Raw genomic sequence first — 22,550 nt, 5'->3', positions numbered from 1 at the left:
GTGATGTACTGCATCGTATTTAATCCGGTTGAGCTAAAATCTCTGTTATGGTCTTTCTTAATCAATTAGTATCCAAGGGGTATAAGACTTACATACAGTTAAATCACTTCAAGTGGCAAGACAATCAGTTACCAGCAGTACCACAGCCTCTTTAGTATGTTTCATAATACATTTCCATTTTCTAGGTGGGCAGTTTTAAAAACCTAAAACAATACATTGCTTTAATCTGAGGGACAGAAGAATCTACTGTAAAATATTACTTTTGGAATAGAAATTTCAAGGGAATTCACAGTAGTATCCTGAGTATACAACTATTAAATATAAAAAATATCAGTCATATTCAAAGCAACAACTGGCCTAAGCATACAAACAATATTTAGTCTAACATGAAGGCTGGTATCTCAAGCTACTCATCATAATGCCCCATTGTTTTTGTTTTGGGAAATTCTGGTCCAGAGGGAAGTGTACCACTTACTGATCAAACCAACATCACTTACAGTAGCCTGGTTTTCATCAATATAAGCTACTTATACAGAATTTTATTTTTAGTGGCACTAGAAAAAAAATGATGCAACACTTTAATAATTCATAAATCTGGCTCCCATTTCACAAATGTATATGCTCAGAAACAAAACATTTTTAATAATATCCTCAAAAACCATTTCACCAGCAGTAAAACCTATAACCCATAACTACACTGAATGCCATCAATCCTGGTGTGACCCAATCAGGCATATGGAAATTATGGTGTGAGTAGAACTCTCCAAGGTGCTGAACTCAATCTACTACAGTAGGTTAATGAATGTAAAATCAAGTTATTAAATTATCTTTAGATTACATGATTAGAGCCAGTAGAATTTTGGAACTAATTGTTTTGGACAGATAAGACCAAGATAAATCTCTACTATCTACTTAAAGTGATGGAAAGGTTAAAGTGTGGAAAAAGAAAGAAAGCAACTGCAGATGCTCCAAAGAACACTACTTCACCTGTGAAGCAGATATTTTGGTACTTTGGTACAGGTGCTGTCATTACTGTTCCTCCCAATTTTCAACAACTCTTAGGAACAGAGATAATAAACTATAATGATTACTTCTTGCAGTTGAATATTGCAACTGCAAGAAATGCAAAACACTACATCCACAAAAGAAGTGCTGCACCTACAGTACCTAGGTGATATACACCAGTACCTCCACTACACAGATTATCAAATGAAGAAATGAAAAATTAATTCTCTCTCATCCTAGCGTTAATCCCGCATCAACAGGGTCCGCTTGTCGGCACGCCCGTCTCCATTTGGTGGTTTGAACCAAATCTTTGACGTTGCCATTAAATGCGACCGAGAAATACTCTAACCGGCGCATCGCTCCACCTGCCATCGGGGGGAAGGAGAACAAAGTAATGTAGCCAATTCATAGAGGGGGATTATTAGGAGGCATGGGAAATTTGGCCAGGACGCCGGGGTTACACCCCTACTCTTTTTGATAAACACCCTGGGATTTTTAATGACCACAGAGAGTCAGGACCTCGGTTTTACATCTCATCCGAAAGACAGCGCTTGTTTACAGTATAGTGTCCCCATCACTATACTGGGGCATTAGGACCCACATGGACCGCAGGGTGAGCGCCCCCTGCTGGCCTCACTAACACCTCTTCCAGCAGCAACCTTAGTTTTTCCCAGGAGGTCTTCCATCCAGGTACTGACCAGGCTCACACCTGCTTAGCTTCAGTGGGATGCCAATTGTAAGTTGCAGGGTGACATGGCTGCTGGCAAGTGAAAAATTAAGAAGGAAATTTAGGGAAGTCCAGACTGTGAAAGCTGGAATTTAGCCAGGACACTAGGGTTAACACCCTATTTTCATGATAACTAACAGTAGAAAGATTAGGTTTGTATGTAGATAATTGATCTAAGGTCATTTGTTGAAAGATAAAGAGTATTGACTTTAACAACAGGGCTGTGTAGCTTTTTCCAAACTTGCACAGGTCTTTGTGTTTTAGAGGTATTTCCATGACCATGTATTTTCAGTTGCTACCTCTGTTTTCAGTCGATTCTGAATATGTTTCCTGGGTTGGCTTTGTCAGTACCTTTGAGGATTTTTAATACGTGAATCTGATCCCTTTAAAAAAAATTATTTGAGCCTTGGAGAGTATGTGGTTATACTGTTCTGGATGGTATCCAAGGAAGTATTGCAAATTAGGGGGTAATGAAAATACTGAACAGGATATAAAACAATTAAAATAAAAGGGTCAGCACTGCTCTTTTGCCCTTGGGTCCTGTGTTCAATTCTGGACCTGGGGTGCTATCTGCATGGAGTTTGTGTGTTTTTCCTGCATTTGAGTGGGTTTCCTCTGGGTGCGCCAGTTTCTTGCCACAGTCCAAAGACATACTGGCACTGCTGTTTCTTCTGTCACTCTCTCTGTCTTCCTTCTGTTTCCTTCCCATCTCTCTGTTTTGTGATTCCTACCCCTTTACCTCCTCTGTCACTTATGCTGCCTTTCTCTGTGTTGAATATTTATCCTTTATTATGATTAACAAGAGTGTTTGACCAGAAGACCCCTTTGATCACATGGTTCTACCTATCCTGCAGCTGGGCAAACATCTGAATTCTGCCCATTGTTTTCAGACTCTTTGAACTGGAAACATTAGACTATGATACCAGTATCTCGTAACATTAGCAGTAGTTTTTTTTGGTAAAATGGTAACCACAATTGTACACTTCTAAATGATCTTACTTATACGTCGTACAATTTAATATTACATCCTACTATTTAGTTTCTATGCTTTTTAACCAGTTACTATTTAATTGTCTTTTTATTGTTTTCATCTAGAAAATGAAAATGTGTCAACATAAATAACAATTGTAAATCTTTTATACAAAGATTCTTCAAGTCAATATCTTTTTTATAAATATTCATTGTGTTTTTGCTACCCGCATGTAACAGTACACATTTGTCTGCATTAAGTGTCAAATGTCATATGTATGGCCAGATTTAGATTATCTCTAAATCCTTTTAATGTTTGCTAATTCTCTTTTCTGGCAACACCTACAAACTTGACTAGTTTACTAAACATGCTCAAATCTTGTGATCATTGATACAAATGTGGAAGAATACAGATGTCAATACAGATTTATGTACCACTAATTACACCTCCCAAATCTGAGCATTCATCTTAGCTTAATCAGATAAATCTAAACTATCTACTATGTGTGTTATCCATTTACCAGTTCTAAATCACATGTATTATCTAGAATGCCAGCAATTTGATAATTAATCTTTTATCAGGAACTACTAGCCTGTAAATAGCATACTAAAAATGCACTTGCTTTGTCCTGGTTACCTAGACTTCACTATTTATGCAGTGAAGAGACTGACTTCGAAATATGGTCTTTATCCATTGACAGAAAATATCCTTCATACTACATTGATATAGTTCTAACACCCTTCAATTGCAACTTTTTCTCCAGACCAATCAATCATCTCTTACTACCAACACTTAATCAATGCAGTCTTCTTTTCCACTCTTTCCAAATGCCATTAATGCTTGGAACTTTTAGTTGCAAATCATGGAAAATGTCCATGAGTCAACAATAATCAGGGGCACATTGCAAAGTTAGCATGTATGACAAAAGTCCCAAACCCATCTGAAAGCCCACGGATAGTTTCCAATAAATGATTTAAGTGATACTGCAAATGCTACACTGGAGTGGCTTAACAAGGAGATAGTGAATAATCCTTGAGTGACCCAGTCAAAGACTTGAATTAGGTTTGAATGAAAATGTGACAAGACTTGAAAAGTGCCGTTCATCGATGTTTCTCAAACAACTTGACACAACTTATGGGGGAAGATTACACTTTCCTGATGTGCAAAGCTGGTAGAAACTTATCCAAAAAGACTTGCAACTGTTACTGCTACCAAAGATGATTCCTCCATTTACTTTCACCCATAAAAGTTTAAGCATTTTTTACAAAACAAATTCACTTAAAAATGTGTTTAGATTATATGTAACTCAACAAAACGAAACTAATTTTAAGGGGTGAATCATTTTCTAAAGGATTGTGTAACACTATTAACAACTTCAACTTTCAGAAAATAATGTTTTGATGAGTTTCATATTTATTTATTGGGTCATCATTTATTATACAGCTAATTAATACAGTTAGCTCAAAACTGGTTTTGCCTAAAATATCATGAGTGAAATATGATAAACTATGAAAACAAAAATACCAAAGAAACCCAAACAGTTCAACAGCAGTTATGCTGCATCTTGGGACAATCAGAGGTGTGGATTAACTTTATCTTGGAGATTCACAAACATAAGATCAACAGTACTGCCTCAAGTAGTTCTCCATTCACCCATTTTCTAATTGCTTCATCCAATTCAGGGTCACGGGATAACTGGAGCCTATCGCAGCAAGCAGCAGGTGCAAGATGGGATACACTCTGGACAGAATGCCATTGAATCACAGAGCACGCCCAGACACAAACACAGACACGCACACACTCACACCAGGGCCAGTTTTCCTCAAATCCAATTAACCTGTCTTGTCAGCATAAACCTTCTAAATATCAATGCTCCACACTGTGAATGAACCTGGAAAAACTTCTAATGCAAAACTTGAAAATAACTGAATGATGTCGTCAATAAGAAAACTTTAACTTGACATTAACTTGCTTGGTCTTTGGTCCTTTTTTAAAAACAGGTTCTTAAGCGATAAGGTGTTAACTTATCCAATGACAAACTTATGCTTGACATACACCTTATATAATAAGAAAATGTTATAATTTAGGTCCTTTGTTTCTTGTGATTAAAAGCACTGGATTAAAATTTGGATAATCTGTTTATCTTAATAATCATTCAGTTTCCCCCAAAATAAGAGAAATAGCTGAAGTTGATGACATAATGGATGAATCTTACAGTTACATTTCTAAATAAAGAGATAACTAAAACAAACAGACATTAATCTTTTATAATTGTTTGACATGTCAACACAGAAACCAGTACCTTAGGATAAATCCTTTTCATAGAAGACATTATAATCATGACCCCTTAGCTACTTTGAATTTCAGAACAAAAATCTTATTCATCAAATGCGACTATTTTTAAAGCATGAGCTTTTGAAGAATGCTTTTACTGTATATGTTAATAAGGGTCTGAAATTGCAAGAGCGCCATTAGCATAACCTGTGTTTCTGCTGTAGTCTTGCCCTTCTATCGCAATTCACTTTCTTGTGCAAATATATCCCTCGGTAGGTACATTAGTTTATAGGAACATATAAATCCATGTATGAAAAAAAACAGAAGACAAAAAACATTGTCTCATCTAAGAAACCTTTTAGGTACATTTTGATACTCTTATAGTCTTAAAGCTAAAACATGGGACTTCAAGTCACCACAGATACATTTATGGCCTGATTTTGGTCAAACTTCTTTCCAAAGCTGAGAGTCTTTGCAGATCAGAGGTCTCATAATCCATCATAAATAGACCAGGTTAAGTCTATAGATTAATAGCTGGATAAGCAAAAAGGTTTTAACTTTTTTAAAACTTTTGGAGCTTCTCATTTAGACTCATTAATTTAATTTTCATTATTCTTTTGTATACTTGTAAAAGCATGGGCCTACCGTACAAAACTCTAAGTTTGAAAAAAAAAACAGAAGACTAACTGAAATGAAGTACAGTATTACAGTGAGTTTTTAAAAGAAAACACAAACTTCTATCTCTGCCATAACTAGAAGCCATTTCTATAAGCCCTTCTAAAATAACAGCAATACATACCCTAACTCATACGTGCAAATTGCCATAGCTTCCCCCATCTGATGAGCAAGTGTCTGAGCTCTCATCATGGCTTCATTTTACAAACAAAATGTTATACCCAGGATAAACAAAACAACTTTTGTGGTTTAACAGCAGTTAATTCCTTGCTTTCCAACTTTGTGAAACTTCTAGACTTCCCAACTTTCCAACTTCTAGACTTCCCCTTTTTGTAGAAATACCCCTGCTATTTCCTGTTTCTAGAACAGCAAAGGAGAACTTTTCCAGACAGAAAGCTGTTGTTAAAAGGTTTCACAAAGCATCTTCATCACAGTGCACTCAAGGTGGCTGATATGCTCTGACTTTATTGCTACATCAACTCTAGAAAACCATTACATTATCGAATACATGATTAAAATACTTTATATCATCGTGCATTTTTTCTTGCTGTGTAAATGAGATTCACTCTTAGCTATCCTTAGAACATGTCTTCTGATGCAGAGAGAACCTAAGATATTAAACAACACTCCATCTATTCAGATGTAGAACTAAAAATGAAATTCTACAAAATTGAGCACCTTTAATCATTTACAATTGCAGGCTTCCAGGATTTTCATTTCTTTCTGGACCCAAGAGCTTTAAAAAACACCCTTTTAATCCTTTCACAAGCAGTTTTGCAGACCTCAATTTCAGTAATGAAAGCACCCGCCCATTAAAAACACAGTACTATGTAATAAAACTCACTGTATCTCCCTCCATTTCATTTTAAATCAACAATCATATAAGACCTACAGAATACACAAGTATCATGACAGCCTTTTACTGTCAGCTGACACACTGACATTTCGCATATCCAACTTTATAAAGAGAGGAAGATAAGCATGTATTTACAGTATCTGAGTGAAATAAAGGGTCTTCATTAAGGTTGCATATACTAAGGTATCTTAATTTTCACAACACCCACTCAACATTTTCAACACTCTGTTGACAACCTGAGAAACCACTTAATGCACTATTACTAACTTGCTCCCAGCCTCCAAATATTTAACAAGTAGGCAGCTGCCTCCGATTCTTATACCCATCCTTCTCCCAACTTGTTGTACGGTATATCATTTTGAAGTGCAGATAAAGAGGCAATATTTCTAATCTTCTAAATTAATTATTTCTTCTTTTTGAGAAATATTTCTGTAGGAATTATTCTGAGCTTACCTTTTTACAGTCTTCCTATTGTCATCTAAAATATTAGCAATTAGCAATCAGAGCTACCTCTTTGAGATCAAGTGTGCAAAGCACTGATGTAAATTAACATAAAATACTTTTTGGACATGACAAGAAATAAAATCTTCATAAATGGAAGAGGAGCAGACTTTAAATGTTCTGAAGAGAATGGAGAAAAGCGATACAACCCCCACCCAAAAATTAAAGATATTAGAATTCACTAAATATCTTAATACCTTAATATTAAATTATCTTCATCATGCCCAAGCAACAAACATGGACAACTTGTGTTGTACTGTATATATTTGAAAATGTAAAGCTTCAAAATAATGGCTACAATTGAATGTAATTGTAAAAAAATCTAATGGATGCTGACTGAAAATCACAAGGATAAAACCTGGGTATCGCAGGCTCTTTATTTTTTAAGGTGTTTTGGTAACACATGATGTTGATCAGATTACTAACTCTATCACTAAATCACTAAAATCAAAATCGCAAATAGCCCCAACTTCAGAATACTGTACATACCACATACTATGTATGCATGTGTAACAAAATAATTAACCAAGGCTACTTTTTATTTAAAAATATACGTAACCACATAGTCAAATAATTAAAAAGCATATTACAGTGTTTGACGTTTCCCTTTGTTGTTCAAAGTTAATAAATAAAAAATCTGAACAAAGAAACTTTTACAGATCTCAGCTCGATCAGGCATTGCTTGCTCACCCCTTTTCTATTGAAAAGTATGATTCCAGATTGGGTCACAACTGTTGACGCCAAATTTCTTCTACAAAAAAAAGTCACAATATTACATATTCAAAGAGATAACACAGAAAAGTCTTTAAAAAGACTCCAATGAGTTTGTGTATGTTGTGCCTATTAATTTGTTTTGAATGTGTGGCCATTCTTCTTATATCAGAACAATTGTTTATTTAATATTGTCTTCACCTTACGCACCATAGAAAATGGTAAGTCTAGTCCCATTAAATGTTTGAAATAGGAGTTGAAAAACGACTACATTTCTTAGACAACTGAATTAATAGTGGCTCATTGTTTTTAGAATGTTTTAAAACAACATATGATGCATCATCAGCACCCAAGTTACTGTATACCATCTCTACAGTGGAAGGTGACTGGGTATTATGTCTGTTTTTATTATCGTTTGAAACCTCCTGTGCTTTCGATGCATGACGTACATTTAAGAATGAGGTCCGTCAAGTCAAATTCTGCTGTGATTACATTAGCTAACTCTTTTGTCGCAAATTGTTACGTCCCAGTGTGTGGTTTTTGTTGCTATGTTCCACACTTCCTGACTTTGATTGTTCTCCCTCCCCCTTTGGTCCATCATTACATCATTATTTCCGTATGACATCATCAACAATCAGCTTCTCGACCAATCAGAACTCAGCTTATTCAGTATATAACTTGGAGGTTATCAGAATGAAGGGGCCTTTTGCTTGACTTCGGTTCTGCTTGGCTCAGCTTTGTTTCGCTTTGCTACGGCCTTGTTTTTCTCCATTTTCATTCGTTTCACTTCTTGTGCGTGTTTTCATATAGCTTCAGCTTTGTTGGTTTGTGTTCGTCTCCTTGTACTTTCGTTTGTTTGTGTTATCCTGTATTTTGCCATTACCTTGCCCAAATGTGTTTTATCATTCTCTGTGGTTTTTTTTGTACCCTATTACTTGTGTCTACTCTCGTTTTCCCTTATTTGTATTCGTAGTTCACGTGTGTATTTGTGTGAACTTTTGTGTATAGGGTTAGTTTAGGTTGTCAGGTACATTCTGTACACGTAGTTGATCTTTGTATTAGTAACACTAGTTTAGGACGGGTGAGTGCCTTTTGTCTTGTATGGTTTTTGGGTAGTTAGTGAAGGTTAGCTAGGGCGTTAGAAGACGCCGAAGATCGAGTGTTTCGGGTTTTGTTTTGGTAGTTTGGTCAGCTTTCCCTCACTTTATTAGCCAGCTCCATTTTGTTTGTTGTTTTATTTTCTTTGGCACTGCTCTAGTTCCCTTTCCCTGTGTGTTACTGTGTCCTATTTACGTACCGGTCACTTATTCACCTTAAAAGAAATCCCTTTTGCACCAAAACTTGTCACGCTTCCCAAGACCCTCACCAGAAACCCACCTGCATCCAAATCATACTAAATTTTACACCCCTTTACCCCTAGACACTTGGGATCGTAACATAAATTAACATCCAAAGCCGCACTCGGCAAACATAATGCAAAGATAAAAAAGAGAGACTATGTTTGTAAATTAAAACTGAAATGGTTATGGTACAGGGGATTAAATTAAAGATATTAGGAACATAATACCTATGCTTTTCATCCTGTTACTATAACCTGCTCGTAAGCAACCTTATGTACACTGTAGGATTTAGGATAGGTGACATAAAATACAACTGGTAATTTAATGTAACAATTGTAACAAATATGTAGCAGTAAGTTTCATTACCTAAAGTAATATATAGAAAAGAAATACTATATACTATAGGAAAGCCTTACTAGTATAGTGAATAAACCCCAGATAAAATGTAGATGGAAGGGAAATATTACATTTCAGATCCATTCCACTTGCGTTACTACTGTATGTCAAAACTAGCGAATTTGTTCAATATCAACAGAATATCAACACCTGAGGGTCACAAGCAGAAAAACAACTCTCTGTTCCACAAAATCAACAAACCTCAAAAATGTCCTCCCCTAATCACATGCTGATCTTGAAAATTAACTTTAATGGGAAGGCCTATGTTGCTAGTCAGGTGTGAATGAAAAAGAAAAATAGTTTTAATGAAAAGCTGTACAGTCATCATCAACAAATACCCAAGCTAAAATATCAAGATCAAAATTGCAAATCCATTTCTAGATACAAAAATACAATAATGAAACACATAACCTACAATTCTATTAAATCAAAATCAACCTACAGTACCTTTCTGTTAATCAAAAACCATCATGTAAAAATATTATTTTAATGTCAAGAACCAATGTTTGCATTGCTCCCACAAATGCTGACAAGGTAGAGCAATTAATGTGATTAACTGTCCAAATAATATAACACCAATTAAAACAAGGTCAGAACACCTAACACTTACATAAGCCTATAAAATGTATATAAATTTGAAATGCAACAGACATCCTAATTTGTCGTAATAACTGGAAAAGATAACCTGTAGGTTCTTCTACTCTGTTAGTGATGCAGATCATCACAGTCACTTTACTCTTCAAGCCATATCCCTTAAATGGGTTAAATCTACAATTCTAGGTCCACACAATACCAGTCTGGACAAATACAGTAGTGCTATTATGCGGTCCATTATTTTTCACTCCACGGTGTTTGAACAACGGCATACGCAGCGTGTAATTTACTTATTTTAACTGGCAGAATAGTGCGATAGTAAAGACCGAAAATACATTTTTACAAAACAAATGTCTTAATGCTCTTACCTTCTGCTAGCTCTTCCAGGCTCGTGACCTTTCTGGACCCATCCACCGTGTATATGGTCCTGACTCCCTGAGGCAGGTTCACATTGTCCGAAAGGGATCTCGTTAGTTCCATAAGCAAAGCGTCAAAAGATCTGAACCGGTCATTTGACACCGCATAAACCAGACCTTTGAAATATTTATCTCCATTTCTGTAAAAGCGAACTTTTTTGGCTTTCTTCTCCGAACTGAGAGCCTGCAGAGTGCGGGTACGGTAGAAGCTACAGTGGGCGCTGTGTGCTGGACTAGGAATGAGACCGTTTCCTTTGGACCCAGGCTGGGATCCCGAGCCAGTCCCTCGAGAAGACCGGTGCGCCTTGTCTCTTTCCTCGAAGTGCTCCAGTTCGATACTTCTGGTTAGGGACATTCTTTTAGTTACGTGAATTAAATGTGGCTATAGGACTGAATAACAAGACCTAATATCAATGATCTGATCTATTTCGTGAAAACTCTATTGCAGATGCCTTCTCGGACGAAGCAGACGCCAAAACAATGCCCCGTCAATCTATTTTAATAACGGTAGACTTACTACTCATAGATCTTCCACTGATGTTGCTGGAGTATATTATGCCGCTAGTCAATATCCGTTACTGCAGATAGATGAATGCAGTCTTTTCATAGTCTCCTTTAGTATTGTACATCTGAAAATACACCTAGACCGGTTTTCCCTGTCCAAACCAATACTGCAACAACACGAGAGATTATGAGTGGGTTACAATTTATTAAATGTAACCACTAATTAATCAAAATCTTTAAAACTAAAGCACAAGGCTGTAATACGCTGTCTTAACAACAACAATATTAATAACCAGAAAATTAAGGCAAGGCTCTGTCCAGATTTATAGCTGTTGTTTTTTCGGTCAAACGCAGATGAAGACTCAAAGCAATCAATCTAATCCCAGCAGTTGCCTGTGGTATTATTCACGTAAAAAAATAATAAACCGCGAAAATTAACAAAAACAAAAAAACAAAAAAATGTTAAATTATTTTGTTCACTGCATTTAATTGCAGATGCAGAACTTTACAAATACAAACTGCAGCCTAACAGAGACGCATGCCTACTGCAGAAAACGCTAGCCTCTTCTTTCTCACATCCTTTTTGTGGCAACCTCCCAGCTCAGAACTACAAGCTGCAATCAACCAAAGTAACGCAGTGGGAGGGAGCGAAAGTGATCTTCTGGGTCCTAATGCCACAATTCGGATTAATTTTGCTAGTGCATTGAATATGATTCACCACAGAGATTCGGATATGTTGAAAAATTCGTTTTAACATACTACTCATTTAAGAAGCGAGGAATCGTAAATATTATAATAACATTTATATGATTTGTGACACTATTAACGTGGTAATTGACAGAAGTTAAATAATAATTGATAATATTAATAATTTGACTTTTTGAACAACCAATAGTAATACAACTATTGTCTCTAGACTAGACAGACTGCAGCATTCCCATTTTATAGCTTGAACTAGCAGTCACATCTCAGGAGCTAAGCAAGTTTGGACCTGGTATGGGCTGGGGTTTGAGATTTTCAAAGAAAAGCAAGTTGCTTTCTAAAGGGTGCTGGTGTACCAGAGAATAGCTCTTCCAGTGATGATGCACGTTCTGTTTGGCAGAACTCCCCCTGGACCAGGATTTCCACACTACAGTGTGGTGATCAGGGACATAGTCCTGTAGAGGTGCTGTACTTTGGGAAAGAAACACAACAGAGAAGCTAAAATGAAATTCTTCACTAGCTTGTGATTTTCTCAAAAAGCCATTCACCAAGCCCAATCTTCACTCAAAAATTGTGAAGTGTGAAATTGAAAAAGTGTGAAGTGCTCATTAAAATACAAGAGAAGGCTTTCCTAATGACACTGTTCAAATTCTCATCCTACCCTGTTTGGAAAACCATTACAATATTGTATAACAAAAAGAAATTTAAACATTGCAACAGCAGCAGTTACCGTACTAGTACTACAGATATCTTGCTCAAACTAAATGATAAGCATACAAATTAATCAAGTGGACACATGTGAATTGTCACATAATACTGTATGTATAAATATATAATATATACAGTTCTAAAATGCAGGTCTTTAGTTTTCAGTTAGTAAAAACCTCCTGTATACATGATTTTGAATACATACAGTATGATATAGTGGATTACCAGGGGAACTTGCTGAATATTAATGAACAAAAACCCACGTAGTAGTCTCTTGAGGCTGAATTTCCCTTCTTATGAGCTCCTGCTGTACTGTACTGGACTTTTCCCATAAGGCTAATACCTCAGCAGACGGAAACCAATTAGTACAAAAGGACAAAGGATTATTGGGTGCAGAACCACTTGCTATCTCAGATTGTTTCCCACTCATACCTTTATGTTTGGGGAAAATGTCAAAATCTAATGCCCAGAGAGGCTCATATACTGTATACATTGCGGAAATGCTTACTTGACACCACAAGTAGGGTTAGGGTTAGCAATCACACACTATTTGACACTTTTTAAGCTCCGTGCTGGATTTTGGGTCCCAAGTCAGGTTTAGGATGGGTGGTTTGGTAGTCTTTTGTAGTTTGTCTTTTTAAGAAACTCTGAGGGTCCTGGGTGGCGTTGTAACCCAAAACTGAGTTGATAGGATCAAAATCTGACACTAAGCTTTAGTGAGTCTCACTCAATATCAAGAGCTTTCATCAACAGTCTTGATTGTTCCCCACTCTTACCTTTATGTTTAGGGAACATGTCAAAATCCGAAGTCCAGAGAGGTTCAGATATTGATCGCGGAAATGTTCATTTGACACCCCAGGTAGGGTTAGGTGTAGCATTCACACATTATTTAGACAATTATTAAGCTCAGTGCTTGATTGTGTGGCCCAAGTCAAGTTTAGAATAAGTGGTTTAGTAGTTCTATCTGGAAATTGTTTTTTCAGAAACTCTGAGGGTCCTGGGTGACACGATGCAATGTGTGGTACTGTAGTTGTATCCCGAAACTGAGTCCGGTGGATCAAAAGCTGTCACCAAGCATTATTGAATCTAATTTGATTTCAAGAGGCTTGATCAGTGGTCTTGATTGTTTCCCAATCATACTTTTATGTTTGGGGAACATGTCAAAATCCTATGCCCAGAGAACTTCAGACTGAGTACTCAGAAATACTCAGTGGACACCCCAGGTATAGTAAGTATCAGCATTTACACACTACTTACCAAGTCAGGTTTAAGACAAGAGGTTTTAGTGATCCTAGCTGAAATTTTTTTGTCCTGAAACTCAGGGGGGCCTGGATGTCGCGGTGCATCGCGACGCAGTTGTATTACAAAACTGAGTCAGTCGGATCACACGAGCAACCAAGTATGATTGAAACTCATTCTAATGCAAGTGTTGCTATCCGTGGTCTTGATTGTTTCCCACTCATTTCTTTTAGTTTGGGGAACATGTCAAAATCCTATGCCCAGAGAACTTCAGATAGAGTTCGCGGAAATGCTCAGTGGACACCCCAGGTAGGGTAAGGATCAGCATTTACACACTACTTACGGAATTTGTAATCTCAGGGTTGGATTTGGGGCCCAAGTCAGGTTTAAGACAAGAGGTTTCGTTATCCTAGCTGAAATTTTTTTTTCCGAAACTCCGGGGTGCCTGGATGTCGCGGTGCACTGTGCGGCAGTTGTATTCCAAAACTGAGTCAGTCGGATCACTTGAGCAACCAAGCATGATTGAAACTCATTCTAGTGCAAGTGCTGCTATCCGTGTTCTTGATTGTTTCCCACTCATTTATTTTGATTTGGGGAATATGTCAAAATCCTATGCCCAGAGAACTTCAGATAATAATAATAGTAAACTTTATTTTATATAGTGCCTTTAAAGGTGGCTTCACAAAGCACTTTACAGGATGACAATAACAATAAATAAGAAGAATACAACAATAAATAAGAATACACAAGATAAAACACAATTACAATATATGGAGGAGACCGTGGATGGTGGTACTAAGAAGAGCAGAGGGGTGAAGAATGGAACCAGTTAAGTAAAGGCTTTTCTGAAGAAGAGGGTTTTGAGTCTGGATTTAAAGGAGTTTAGAGAAGGTGACTCTCTGATATCCTTGGGCAGAGAGTTCCAGAGCTTGGGGGCATAACAGGAGAAGGCCTTGTCACCCATACAATGTAGATGGGCTTGGGGGACAGTAAGGAGAGCAGAATTAGAAGAGCGAAGGTTGCGAGGTGGGGAGTAGCGCAATAATAGTTTAGACAGGTACTGAGGTGCCAAGCCATGCAGAGCCTTATAGGTGAGCATGAGGATTTTAAGGTCTACACGGAATTTGACCGGAAGCCAGTGCAAGGACTCCAGTATACTGTAGGAGTAATGTGAACACTTGCACTAGACCTGGTCAGGATTCTGGCTGCTGAATTTTGGACATACTGCAGTTTGTTCAGAGTAGATTTAGATACCCCAGCGAGCAGAGCATTACAGTAGTCATTCGAGAGAATACAAATGTGTTGATCAGCTTTTATGCCACAGTTAATGATAGTATAGGGCTTAGTCTTGCGATATTTCTAAGGTGAAAAAAAGAAGTTATGACAGTATGCTGTACATGTTGGTCGAATGTTAAGTCAGAATCGAATATAACCCCAAGGTTTTTCAATTTTGATTGAAGCTCAAGTACAGTACAGAGCCATCTACAGATAGGGTTACAGAACTGGCTTTACGAAGTTGATGGGGGGTGCCAATAAGCATGACTTCAGTCTTGTCGCAGTAAAGATGAAGGAAGTTTTGAGTCATCCAAATTTTTATGTCAGAGATGCAATTAGATAGAATAGAGACAGCCACATCAGTGTCAGGTTTGGTATGGATGTATATTTGAGTATCATCAGCGTAAAAATGAAAGCTGAGGCCGTGTGATCTTAAAAGCTGACCAAGTGGGAACATGTAAATGCTGAAGAGCAAGGGGCCCAGTATTGAGCCCTGAGGAACACCAGACTTAACAAGACCAATTTTAGACATGTACCCATTGAGAGAGACAAAGTGACAGCGATCAGTGAGGTAAGATTTGAACCATTTGAGGGCAGTGTCAGAAACTCCAATCATAGTCTCAAGACGAGAAAGTAAGATGTTATAGTCAACAGTGTCAAAAGCAGCACTGAGATCAAGAGGGATGAGTATAGAGAGAACCAGAATCAGAAGCTATTAGAAGATCGTTGGTGACTTTGACCAGGGCAGTTTCTGTGCTGTGAAGTTGACGGAAGCCAGATTGGAGGGGTTCGAAAAGGTTGTTTGTCATGAGGTGCTTATGTAACTGAAGTGTGACAGCATGTTCTAGAATTTTAGAAAGAAAGGGTAAGTTGGAGATGTTAGGCTTTTTTGGCACCGGGTAATGGCAGCAGTTTTGAGGACCGTTGGTACAATGCCAGTGCTCATGGATTTGTGTATAATATTGAGGACAATGGGACAGAGAGAAGAGAAACAGGACTGGAATAAAGTGGTGGGAATGGGATCTAAAATAGATGTGGTGGGTTTCATGTGTGTAACTAGTTTGTTGAGGGATGCTGAGTCAAGAAGGGAGAAGCTGGAGAGAAGGGAACCAGAGAAGTTGGATCAGAAGGGAGGAGGTATGGAAATGATATGCGTAGTGGAGAGAATGTGATGCCGGATGTTGTCAATCTTAGAACTAAAGAAATCTAAGAATGTGTTGCAAAGTTGTGATGAGGCAGGTAATGTGGTGGGGCAGTTTGGCTTGAGCAGTCTGATGATGGTGGAGAAAAGATGTCTGGGGTTGTTTTGGTGATTTTCAATGATGTGAGAGAAGTAGGTGGATCTAGCAGACTCTATAGTAACCTTATATTCAGATAAGTAATCTCTCCAAGCCTGATAATGTACATTTAGGCCAGAAAGACACCACCTACGCTCAAGTTTGCGAGAGGCTGCCTTCATGGATCGCAGATGGTCATTGTACCAGGGGGCAGGGCAAGAGTAGGAGATGGTTCGAGTTCTTAAAGGAGCAAAGGTGTCGAGGGTAGATAAAAGAGCACTGTCAAGTAACTGTATTTTGTCCTCTAGAGGGTCAGAGAAAGAGAAACAAGATAAGGAGAACAGAACAGAATTTGCAAACCTTGGGTGATCAATTGATCGCCAGTTGCAGAAATTTACAGAGCGTGGGGGGGAGGTGTTAGAAACAGGTAATTCCAGATTGAAAAGAATGGCTAAGTGGTCAGAGAGGCCTACTGTAGATCAAGGGGAGAGAAGTGGGAGACAAAAGAGTCATTTGCAATAATTAAATCTAAAGTGTGAAAAATTTTTAATCTCAGGGTTGGACTTGGGGCCCAAGTTTGGTTTAAGACAAGAGGTTTCGAGATCCAAGGTGACATTTTTTTTTTTCAGAAACTCCGGGGGCCTAGCTAGGGTTAGGGTTAGCGATCCCACACTACGTAGAAGTTTTTTACAGTCAGTGCTGCATTCCGGGCCCCCAGTTAACTTTAGGATGAGAGTTAATTTGCTCCTATCTGCACTTTTAGTTTTCGGACAGTTTTGGCCACCTTTCTGTATATTGCCCCATTCATTGATTTTATCCCAAACCTGAGCCAGATGAAAAGTGTGAAGAATACATGTTCTAATGGGTAAACTCTCTTCATTTTGTCATTTAAAGTGCAGCTAGAAGTGTAACTTCGGGCAAAATTCTATGGTTCTTGTAACCCTAACCCTAGCCAGGCATTAGAAGCATGCCGATGTACTGTATCTAACAATTGACAGCATTTTTCACCTCAATGAAAATGTGCCTAAAGAAGACAGATTATTAAAGAAGATACATTCCCAAGAGGTTTTAAGAACCAGTTGGATTGTTTGAGACTCGTATTTTTTGGTTTGAGGAAAAAATTCAAATCGGATGATTGAAGGGCTTCTGAGACACCCTGTAGGAATATACACTTTTAATCCCTAGCTAGGGTTAGGGTTAGCAATCCCACACACGTAGAAGTTTTTTACTGTCAGTGCTGCATTTCCAGTCCCCCACATAACTTTAGAATGAGTGATAATTTGCTCCTATCTGCACTTTTAGTTTTCGGACAGTTTTGGCCACCTTTCTGTATATTGCCCCATTCACTGATTTTATCCCAAACCTGAGCCAGATGAAAAGTGTGAAGAATACCCGTTCTAATGGGTAAACACTCTTCATTTTGTCATTAAAAGTGCAGCCAGAAGTGTAACTTCAGGCAAAATTCTATGTTTCTTGTAACCCTAACCCTAGCCAGGCATTAAAAGCATGCCGATGTATCTACCATTTGACAGCATTTTTCACCTCAATGAATATGTGCCTAAAGAAGACAGATTATTAAAGAAGATAGATTCCCAAGAGGTTTTAAGAACCAGTTGGATTGTTTGAGACTCGTATTTTTTGGTTTGAGGAAAAAATTCAAATGGGATGATTGTAGGGCTTCTGAGACACCATGCAGGAATGTACACTTTTAAACCCTAGCTAGGGTTAGGGTAAGTGATCCCACACACGTAGAAGGTTTTTACTGTCAGTGCTGCATTCCGGGCCTTCAGTTAACTTTAGGATGAGTGATAATTTGCTCCTATCTGCACTTTTAGTTTTCGGACTGTTTTGGCGACCTTTTTGTATATTGCCCTATTCACTGATTTTATCCCAAACCTGAGCCAAATGAAAAGTGTGAAGAATACCTGTTCTAATGGGTAAACTCTCTTCATTTTGTCATTAAAAGTGCAGCTAGAAGTGTAACTTAAGGCAAAATTCTATGGTTCTTGTAAACGTAACCCTAACCCTATCCAGGCATTAGAAGCATGCCGATTTACTGTACTGTATCTACCATTTGACAGCATTTTTCACCTCAATGAAAATGTGCCTAAAGAAGACAGATTATTAAGGAAGATACATTCCCAAGAGGTTTTAAGAACCAGTTGGATTGTTTGAGACTCGTATTTTTTGGTTTGAGGAAAAAATTCGAATGGGATGATTGGAGGGCTTCTGAGACACCCTGAATGAATCTACACTTTTAAACCCTAGCTAGGGTTAGGGTTAGCGATCCCACACACGTAGAAGTTTTTTACTGTCAGTGCTGCATTCCTGGCCCCCAGTTAACTTTAGGATGAGTGATAATTTGCTCCTATCTGCACTTTTAATTTTTGGACAGTTTTGGCCACCTTTCTGTATATTGCCCCATTCACTGATTTTATCCCAAACCTGAGCCAGATGAAAAGTGTGAAGAATACCTGTTCTAATGGGTAAACTGTCTTCATTTTGTCATTTAAAGTGCAGCTAGAAGTGTAACTTCGGGCAAAATTCTATGGTTCCTGTAACCCTAACCCTAGCCAGGCATTTAAAGCATGCCGATGTACTGTATCTACCATTTGACAGCATTTTTCACCTCAATGAATATGTGCCTAAAGAAGACAGATTATTAAAGAAGATACATTCCCAAGAGGTTTTAAGAACCAGTTGGATTGTTTGAGACTCGTATTCTTTGGTTTGAGGATAAAATTCGAATGGGATGATTGGAGGGCTTCTGAGACACCCTGAATGAATCTACACTTTTAAACCCTAGCTAGGGTTAGGGTTAGCGATCCCACACACGTAGAAGTTTTTTACTGTCAGTGCTGCATTCCTGGCCCCCAGTTAACTTTAGGATGAGTGATAATTTGCTCCTATCTGCACTTTTAGTTTTCGGACTGTTTTGGCGACCTTTTTGTATATTGCCCTATTCACTGATTTTATCCCAAACCTGAGCCAAATGAAAAGTATGAAGAATACCTGTTCTAATGGGTAAACTCTCTTCATTTTGTCATTAAAAGTGCAGCTAGAAGTGTAACTTCGGGCAAAATTCTATGTTTCTTGTAACCGTAACCCTAACCCTATCCAGGCATTAGAAGCATGCCGATTTACTGTACTGTATCTACCATTTGAAAGCATTTTTCACCTCAATGAAAATGTGCCTAAAGAAGACAGATTATTAAGGAAGATACATTCCCAAGAGGTTTTAAGAACCAGTTGGATTGTTTGAGACTCGTATTTTTTGGTTTGAGGAAAAAATTCGAATGGGATGATTGGAGGGCTTCTGAGACACCCTGCATGAATCTACACTTTTAAACCCTAGCTAGGGTTAGGGTTAGCGATCCCACACACGTAGAAGTTTTTTACTGTCAGTGCTGCATTCCTGGCCCCCAGTTAACTTTAGGATGAGTGATAATTTTCTCCTATCTGCACTTTTAATTTTTGGACAGTTTTGGCCACCTTTCTGTATATTGCCCCATTCACTGATTTTATCCCAAACCTGAGCCAGATGAAAAGTGTGAAGAATACCTGTTCTAATGGGTAAACTGTCTTCATTTTGTCATTTAAAGTGCAGCTAGAAGTGTAACTTCGGGCAAAATTCTATGGTTCCTGTAACCCTAACCCTAGCCAGGCATTTAAAGCATGCCGATGTACTGTATCTACCATTTGACAGCATTTTTCACCTCAATGAAAATGTGCCTAAAGAAGACAGATTATTAAAGAAGATACATTCCCAATAGGTTTTAAGAACCATTTGGATTGTTTGAGACTCGTATTTTTTGGTTTGAGGAAAAAATTTGAATCGGATGATTGGAGGGCTTCTGAGATACCCTGCAGGAATCTACAATTTCAAACCCTAGCTAGGGTTAGGGTTAGCGATCCCACACACGTAGAAGTTTGTTACTGTCAGTGCTGCATTCCGGGCCCTCAGTTAACTTTAGGATGAGTGATAATTTGCTCCTATCTGCACTTTTAGTTTTCGGACAGTTTTGGCGACCTTTTTGTATATTGCCCCATTCACAGATTTTATCCCAAACCTGAGCCAGATGAAATGTGTGAAGAATACCTGTTCTAATGGGTAAACACTCTTCATTTTGTCATTAAAAGTGCAGCCAGAAGTGTAACTTCATGCAAAATTCTATGGTTCTTGTAACCCTAACCCTAGCCAGGCATTAAAAGCATGCCGATGTATCTACCATTTGACAGCATTTTTCACCTCAATGAAAATGTGCCTAAAGAAGACAGATTATTAAAGAAGATACATTCCCAAGAGGTTTTAAGAACCAGTTGGATTGTTTGAGACTCGTATTCTTTGGTTTGAGGATAAAATTCGAATGGGATGATTGGAGGGCTTCTGAGACACCTTGCAGGAATGTACACTTTTAATTCCTAGCTAGGGTTAGGGTTAGCGATCCCACACACGTAGAAGTTTTTTACTGTCAGTGCTGCATTTCCAGTCCCCCACATAACTTTAGAATGAGTGATAATTTGCTCCTATCTGCAATTTTAGTTTTCGGACAGTTTTGGCCACCTTTCTGTATATTGCCCCATTCACTGATTTTATCCCAAACCTGAGCCAGATGAAAAGTGTGAAGAATACCTGTTCTTATGGGTAAACACTCTTCATTTTGTCATTAAAAGTGCAGCCAGAAGTGTAACTTCAGGCAAAATTCTATGTTTCTTGTAACCCTAACCCTAGCCAGGCATTAAAAGCATGCCGATGTATCTACCATTTGACAGCATTTTTCACCTCAATGAATATGTGCCTAAAGAAGACAGATTATTAAAGAAGATAGATTCCCAAGAGGTTTTAAGAACCAGTTGGATTGTTTGAGACTCGTATTTTTTGGTTTGAGGAAAAAATTCGAATGGGATGATTGGAGGGCTTCTGAGACACCCTGCAGGAATGTACACTTTTAAACCCTAGCTAGGGTTAGGGTTAGTGATCCCACACACGTAGAAGGTTTTTACTGTCAGTGCTGCATTCCGGGCCCTCAGTTAACTTTAGGATGAGTGATAATTTCCTCCTATCTGCACTTTTAGTTTTCGGACAGTTTGGCAACCTTTCTGTATATTGCCCCATTCACTGATTTTAACCCAAACCTGAGCCAGATGAAAAGTGTGAAGAATACCTGTTCTAATGGGTAAACACTCTTCATTTTGTCATTAAAAGTGCATCGAGAAGTGTAACTTCAGGCAGAATTCTATGGTTCTTGTAACCCTAACCCTAGCCAGGCATTAAAAGCATGCCGATGTACTGTATCTACCATTTAAGAGCATTTTTCACCTCAATGAAAATGTGCCTAAAGAAGACAGATTATTAAAGAAGATTTATTCCCAAGAGTTTTGAAGAACCGATTGAATTGTTTGAGGCTCGTATTCTTTGGTTTGAGTGATAAAATTCGAATGGGATGATTGGAGGGCTTCTGAGACACCTTGCAGGAATGTACACTTTTAAACCCTAGCTAGGGTTTGGGTTAGCAATCCCACACACTTAGAAGTTTTTTACTGTCAGTGCTGCTTTCCTGGCCCCCAGTTAACTTTAGGATGAGTTATAATTTGCTCCTATCTGAACTTTTAGTTTTCGGACAGTTTTGGCCACCTTTCTGTATATTGCCCCATTCACTGATTTAATCCCAAACCTGAGCCAGATGAAAAGTGTGAAGAATACCTGTTCTAATAGGTAAACACTCTTCATTTTGTCATTAATAGTGCAGCCAGAAGTGTAACTTCAGGCAAAATTCTATGGTTCTTGTAACCCTAACCCTAGCCAGGCATTAAAAGCATGCTGATGTATCTACCATTTGACAGCATTTTTCACCTCAATAAATATGTGCCTAAAAAGACAGATTGTTAAAGAAGATACATTCCCAAGAGGTTTTAAGAACCAGGAGGATTGTTTGAGTCTCGTATTTTTTGGTTTGAGGAAAAAATTTGAATGGGATGATTGGAGGGCTTCTGAGACACCCTGCAGGAATGTACACTTTTGAACTCTAGCTAGGGTTAGGGTTAGCGATCCCACACACGTAGAAGTTTCTTACTGTCAGTGCTGCATTCCGGGCCCCCACTTAACTTTAGGATTAGTGATAATTTGCTCATATCTGCACTTTTAGTTTTCGGACAGTTTTGGCCACCTTTCTGTATATTGCCCCATTCACAGATTTTATCCCAAACCTGAGCCAAATGAAAAGTGTGAAGAATACCTGTTCTAATGGGGAAACTCTCTTCATTTTGTCATTTAATGTGGAGCTAGAAGTGTAACTTCGGGCAAAATTCTATGGTTCTTGTAACCCTAACCCTAGCCAGGCATTAAAAGCATGCCGATTTATGTACCATTTAACAGCATT

The 22,550-nt window shown here is 38.1% G+C and overlaps 1 protein-coding gene across 1 annotated transcript in view; it reads right to left on the bottom strand.

Annotated features, from left to right (window-relative positions):
- Positions 1 to 11,587, bottom strand: part of dclk2a (doublecortin like kinase 2a) — an 87,619-nt gene extending 76,032 nt beyond the window's left edge. Inside the window, exon 1 of the mRNA XM_088916920.1 lies at positions 10,418 to 11,587. Coding sequence (XP_088773046.1) covers positions 10,418 to 10,820 — 403 coding nt within the window. The 5' untranslated portion in view covers positions 10,821 to 11,587. The remainder of the gene's footprint in view (positions 1 to 10,417) is intronic.
- Positions 11,588 to 22,550: the final 10,963 nt, after the last annotated feature.

Source organism: Atractosteus spatula, chromosome 1 (genome assembly GCF_055471065.1).
Source record: "Atractosteus spatula isolate fAtrSpa1 chromosome 1, fAtrSpa1.hap1, whole genome shotgun sequence".
Classification (NCBI taxonomy): domain Eukaryota; kingdom Metazoa; phylum Chordata; class Actinopteri; order Semionotiformes; family Lepisosteidae; genus Atractosteus; species Atractosteus spatula.
The sequence above is the reverse complement of the archived record's forward strand: the minus strand, read 5'-3'. Positions and strand labels throughout refer to the sequence as shown.